The following is a 6,244-nucleotide window of genomic DNA, read 5'->3' on the forward strand; positions in this document are numbered from 1 at the left end:
AATATTTTTGGGAAGGTGTTTTTCCTATTTGTAATCACCCTTGGCTTGAGCCAGATTTTTCTCGATTATTAATATAAAATTAAATTTATTTCCATCCAAAAATAAAGATTAGAATAATCTCTTAATGATATTACACTCCATCTTTATTATGGTTTATAATAGTTAAAATAAATATAATTATACTAAAATATTAAAATATATTCATATGACATAAATAAGAAAATAAAACGTAATATAGAATCTTTTATTTTTATTTTAAAATAATAATTTATATTTTTACTAAACATAAAATTTAATAAAACAATAACACGATACAAATCTTAAATGTGTCAAATTGTTTGAATAAATTAAATAATTACATAGATTTTACATCTATAAAAAAAGAAATTTTAAAATTGCGTTGACAAGAAAAAAATGTTTGCCAATCATATTTAGCACATCTTTTTTCTAATAACAAATACTTAAAAATTAAAAGATAGAGATTACAAGAGTTAAAAATATGATAAAACTACAAATGTGGTAGCATGCCTTGAACTAAAACATTTCCTAATTTCTACACTTTTTTTTATAGTTATATAAATTAACAATAGTTTAAATCAATGAGATCATAAAACAGGGACTTCATCTTTTAGCGTGAGTGTATGAAATGAAGATACTATCAACATCAGCTTATTGAACTTATGAATACCTTACTTTTTGAACTTATAAACATATTAATCCAATATTATTCCAATAGAAGCTTTTTTTAAGTCTTAGGTGAATAGGTCCAAAAACTACTAAAGTATGAACACAATCAGCAATTGAAACAGTGGATTGATAAAATAGAATTTTAAACCCTTTAAACATATATAAACATTAATGATAATTTAAAAAACATTGCAATTCAACCATCACAATAAACCATATATTGAAATTTTTTATAATTTTTTTAATACTGGATATATCTACACCAAAATAATAGTTGGTGAGACAGTGACCCCTCCAAATAGTCCTTTTCCCTTATCTATAAAAAGTGCTGAAATATAAAACCACCAAAAGTTGAAAACAGGGGGTGAGCCCCCAGCAAGGTTGGTTTCTTATTCTTCGGCTCTTCTCACATTCCAAACGTTTACAAAATCCTACAATAAGGGCGGCTGAGTTGGATGACTCCGACTCCTATCTTTAGAATAATAAAATCAGAATTTGGTCGACTCTAGTGTGCTTGGAACAGACTTGATAAAAAATGTACGCTGCTTGCATGTTTTATAATGAAACAATATTATTGGTTGCAGGTAATGCGCGTACCATTCATTTGCCGACAATATGATTGGCTACATAATGCAATTTTATTCGTTGCAAGTTGCAAAAAATATTATTAGTTTACACAATGCAGCAATTATTCGTTGCAAGTAGCAACAATTTTATTGGTTACAGCATTTCTGAGCTAAAGCAGGAGAGTAAACCAGTAGATCATTTCTTGGTTACTGCTTATTTTTTCATTGGTTCATTTCTTACAATATCTATTGATGAAGTTGAATGATTTCAAATGAATCTATCACGAATTAAGTCTTGATGAGTGCAAGGCCAGGCATCATAAGAAATGAGACTTGAATCATGTCGTACACAAATTTGGTTTCAACTAATTTGGCTCAGTTGATGTTCTTAGTCAAAGAGGTTTCAACCTATAGACTCGAGCTCCATATCAGTTATCAAAACTTCTCTATGATGATCCTCGCTGAGATTAGATTGGTTGCAGACTTCATGCGTGCTCACAAGTCTGAACCTCCGAAAACAATCTGAACCTCCATTAGGAAAAAAAGGAGTGATTTGAGTTTTAAAATTAGATTTTGAAAAGTTCTAAGATCGGATGTTCAACGGTCAGGTCATTTCATTTTTCTGGATGGACTTTTCGAATAGCTATAGCATACAGATTACAATAGATTACTAGAAACCCCAATGCCATTGACACAAACTATACAGCAGATCGATTGAGAAAAAAAATGCTACTTGTTTTGCTGTTTCTAATGTTTTTCCATTCAGTCACATGTGACTATGCATGGACTGACTGCAACAATGTTTCGACTTTTGCAGAGTTGAGCAAATACTCCCAAAACTTGAATACACTAATCAATGATCTTTCTCGCAATACAGTCGAGGGTTTTAACAAATCTTCCCATGGCCAATCTCCGGATACAGTCTACGGTCTATTCCAGTGTTTTGGAAATGCTTCTGCACCAAAATGCTCAGATTGTTCAAGCCAAGCATACAGCGCTGCTCAAAGAGACTGTGGCAACGACACTGGTGCACAGATGTGGAAGGATAACTGTTATTTGCGCTATGATAATACCAATTTCAGTACAACATTAAATACCACATTTATCATGCTGATCAGCGGGGATAATTACTCAAGCAATTTGGAGAGTTTCGTATCCGCAACCTCTTCTCTTCTCTTCAATTTGTCTAGAGAAGCTGCAAGTATAAACAAGCTTTTTGCTGTTGGATCGGGCTACTTTGAAGATGCTGATTTGGGGTATGGGCCACAAGTGGTGTATGGTCTAGCCCAGTGTTGGAGGTATTTATCCATCAAGGATTGTGGTACATGTTTAGCTCAAGCAAGGAAAGAATTGAAGGAGTGCTGTTCATCGAATACAGGTGGCCGGGCTATGTCAACAAGCTGCATGGTGAGATATGAGTTGAACCCCTTCTTTATGCCACTGCTAGATTTGGAATCATCGCCATCATCGCCCTCACCTTCATCATCGCCCCCCAAAACATCAAGAGGTATATCTGCCCGTTTAGTTGTTTTTGTTTTCTACAATTATTCGATTGAACATTGGTTAGATTTTGTAGATTTTGTTTTTGCCTATTTGTCAATCAATCTATGAGCTTCAGGGGTTTTTTTAGTGAATGATTCATAAGGTACAATACTTGGTAAATGTTTTGCAAATGAGGTTGTAAGAAGAGTGTGTTTAACCATGGAGGAAACTCCGAATGCGATGGGTGACCTCCCTGAAAGTCATGGTGCTTCATCTCTGTGAGCATCACCTAGATCCAACTAGTGCTGAGTGTTCCATTTATTCTCATAAGAGATTGATTCCTGTGAATCACTACTCATAAAACACTTGTCAATGAGATTGACTCAAAACTAGGACAATTAAATTCTGATAGCAATATCACAGATTTCTCTATGATCTAAACATTACACGTCCAGACTTTGTAGACTAAAAGTATTAAATAATAAAAATTAATTTAACTTTTTTTCAAAGTAATATTTTTTTCCTCTTAATATGTAATGTATAGACTGACCATAGATCTATGACCAGTCTTATCATTTTGAATCTATTAGATGACAATAAAGTGAGATATGTCATGCAGAGAAACCCTCAAAAACAGTGGTCCTAATACTGGGTTTTGTGGGAGGAATGCTTCTGATGTTACTCATTGGTTTAGTTGCTTTGAGAAAAACACTAAAATCTGCCATTTTCGGGGGATCAGCAGCTCAAGCTGCCCATAATGAAGGTGCACATTTAGATTATAATCTCGATGCTTGTTTTAATTTTTCGTTGGTTTGTGTAAGTTCAACATTTGATCATCTAGCTTACCCATGTTCCTGACTGTACAGGGAGGAGTTTATTTCAACAGGAGCAGCGCTTTGACTTCAGCCTGGAAGAACTAGCAGAAGCCACTGGTTACTTTGATGAAAATGAAAAGATTGGAGAAGGTGGTTTTGGTGTCGTATACAAGGTGAACTTCTATTCTATATCTTTTCCTGAAGACCTAGGCGAGTGAATCCGAAGGCGTATGTAGAATTTTTAAATCTTTAAGTGGCATTTCATCCATTTTTAGGTGTATCTTAATAGGCAAGGTTAGCCCTAACTTTAAAGCTAAAGTTCTGACTTTTGGGTATTATTAGTTTTGTTGAAAGTAGTTAAAAAGTGACATTTTAAAAGTGCTTTCTAATGGCTTCTTTATTCTTGAACCAATAGTCATTCATTCAAAAATGTCAGTTAATGTAGTCAAATGTTCCCATACTTCTAATAAAATGTTCTAATAGTAGTGCACAAATGGGCCACATTCACCAACTAAATAAGGTAAAAAATGATTGACTATTAGTACATGTACAATCAGATATTAGTACTTAAAACTCCTTTTGATGAATGAAGTGTTATTTTGTTTCCATCTTTCAGGGAAGAACTAAAGACGGAACTGAAATAGCTGTGAAAAAACTGTCTGCGAAATCCACACAAGGTAATCAACAATTTATGAACGAAGTGAAACTTGTGGCCAATGTTCAGCATAGAAACCTTGTGAAACTGATGGGATGTTGCGCTGAGAGAGATGAAAGGTTGATTGTTTATGAGTATTTGTCCAACAAGAGCCTTGACACCTTCCTCTTCGGTAAGTTACATTTGGTTTCGTGGCCATTCCTTTTTTCATCAAGTTTTGTTTTTGGGTATTTCAATGTTATTAAATTCTTAAATATCATCTATTAATAAGAATTTTTTAATGAAAATTAAGTTAATTTTGACCATTTAGCACTTTCAGCATAAGAATGAACTTTGTACGTAATGTTTAAACCATCCAATTTACAAAGATGACCATTTTAGAATTGGAATTACAGATCCAGAAAAGTTTAAACTGTTAGATTGGCAAAAACGTCATAACATTATCGTTGGGATTGCCCGGGGGCTTCTCTATCTTCATGAAGATTCGCCCATGAAAATAATTCACAGAGATATTAAACCAAGCAATATTTTGCTTGACAGTAATCTGTATCCAAAGATAGCCGATTTTGGGCTCGCAAGACTCTTCCCTGAGCTTGAAACGCATATCCAAACAACAGTTGCAGGCACTTGGTAAGGATCACAAGATGTACGGTGCAGTATAGATTAATTTTTCTAGATACAAACGAGTTTATGCTGATGTGGCGTGCAATGCAGGGGCTACATGGCTCCAGAGTATGTACTCAAAAGGAAGCTCTCCGTTAAGGCCGACGTTTATAGCTTTGGATTGCTACTGCTTGAGATTGTCACTGGACAGAAAAATATGGATATGAACCATATGTTGGAAGGGATGGAAACCTTAGTAGAACGGGTGAGGAACACAATTTTCTATCGTTTGAGGGTTTAAGGCTTGATGTTTATGTTAAAAAGTGTTAAATACTCAAAATTAACTTATTTTTATAAGCTTAATTTATTTGTTAACAGCGTAATATGTGATATTTAAAGACTGACTGCTTGAATATCACACTAAAACTTACTAAACCATTGATGTGTTATGTAGGCGTGGGAGCTGTACAATGACGGGAATATGTTGGACATGATCGATTCAGAAGTTTTTAAAAGGATGCCCCGAGGAACAATTGTCGAGATTCATTCATATCGGGCTTTTGTGTGTTCAAGATAACGCAGAACTCCGTCCACCCATTTCTATTGTTATTCTTATGTTGTCAAGCAGTTCAATGCCTTTGCCTGTTCCAACAGAGCCCGGGTTCTTAGCGAGCAGCAAAAATGGTGTTGATTCAAATTTGGGATCATCGAAGACATCTGTGATGACGACGTCATCTTCATCGGGCGTTCACAAAAGAGAGTCTGAAAGGAGCTTAGAAAAACCGATATCAGCGATTGTGTACACAGGTGATGCTTAGGAAAAGCACGGCCAGAGATTGTATGTTAGAAATCGATTTATAACTCTCTGTGTCTTACGAGTTTAAGGATGAGCGGCAGACTTGATTTACTTAGCATTGTATAGACTGGTTTGTTGTCAAGTCGCATTTCGAACGACGCAGTATAATCATCATACGACAAAAGTGTAGAATTTAAACACCAGCAACAGAAAAATAAAAGAAGAATTGACAAATACTGCGCAGAAATTTGTACAGAGTATGCTCTCTTCTCTCGAGAAAACTTATTTTTTATTGCGGCATATTGTAAAATAATGCAAATTGTGTAGAGTCTTCATACACTTCTTTGAATGACAGATTATTTAATAATTAGCCATTTATTTATTTATTATGTCTTTCCAGACTTCTTTACATCAATCTTCTTTATATGACAAATTAATTTAATAACTAACATTTTTAAAACGGATGGACTTTTTTATATAACAGATTAATTTAATAACTAATATTTTTATTATGTCTACAGTCTTGTAGCTTCTCTATATGACAGATTAATCTAATAACTAACATTTTCCATTATATTTACAGTCTGGGTATCTTTTCTATATGACAGATTAATTTAATAACTAACATTTTAATTATGAC

The 6,244-nt window shown here is 34.0% G+C and overlaps 1 protein-coding gene across 1 annotated transcript; it reads left to right on the forward strand.

Moving 5' to 3' along the window:
• The first annotated feature begins 1,466 nt into the window (after positions 1-1,466).
• On the forward strand, positions 1,467-5,994 carry LOC149561769 (cysteine-rich receptor-like protein kinase 25). The gene is made up of 7 exons (XM_089823835.1): positions 1,467-2,760; positions 3,355-3,498; positions 3,602-3,723; positions 4,167-4,377; positions 4,601-4,835; positions 4,920-5,073; positions 5,263-5,994. The coding sequence occupies exons 1-7, from the start codon at positions 1,980-1,982 to the stop codon at positions 5,383-5,385; spliced, it is 1,770 nt and encodes a 589-aa protein (XP_089679961.1). The 5' UTR covers positions 1,467-1,979; the 3' UTR covers positions 5,386-5,994.
• The last annotated feature ends 250 nt before the right edge of the window (positions 5,995-6,244 follow it).

This window comes from Cupressus sempervirens, chromosome 4 (genome assembly GCF_028749045.1).
Source record: "Cupressus sempervirens isolate cs-2001-9-10 chromosome 4, ASM2874904v1, whole genome shotgun sequence".
Classification (NCBI taxonomy): Eukaryota; Viridiplantae; Streptophyta; class Pinopsida; order Cupressales; family Cupressaceae; genus Cupressus; species Cupressus sempervirens.

Coding starts and splice junctions, on each gene's coding strand:
- LOC149561769 (XM_089823835.1), top strand. CDS start 1,980: ATGCTACTTGTTTTGCTGTTTCTAATGTTTTTCCATTCAGTCACATGT. Junction 3,724..4,166: donor GTTTTGGTGTCGTATACAAG/GTGAACTTCTAT, acceptor TCCATCTTTCAG/GGAAGAACTAAAGACGGAAC. Junction 5,074..5,262: donor TGGAAACCTTAGTAGAACGG/GTGAGGAACACA, acceptor TGTGTTATGTAG/GCGTGGGAGCTGTACAATGA.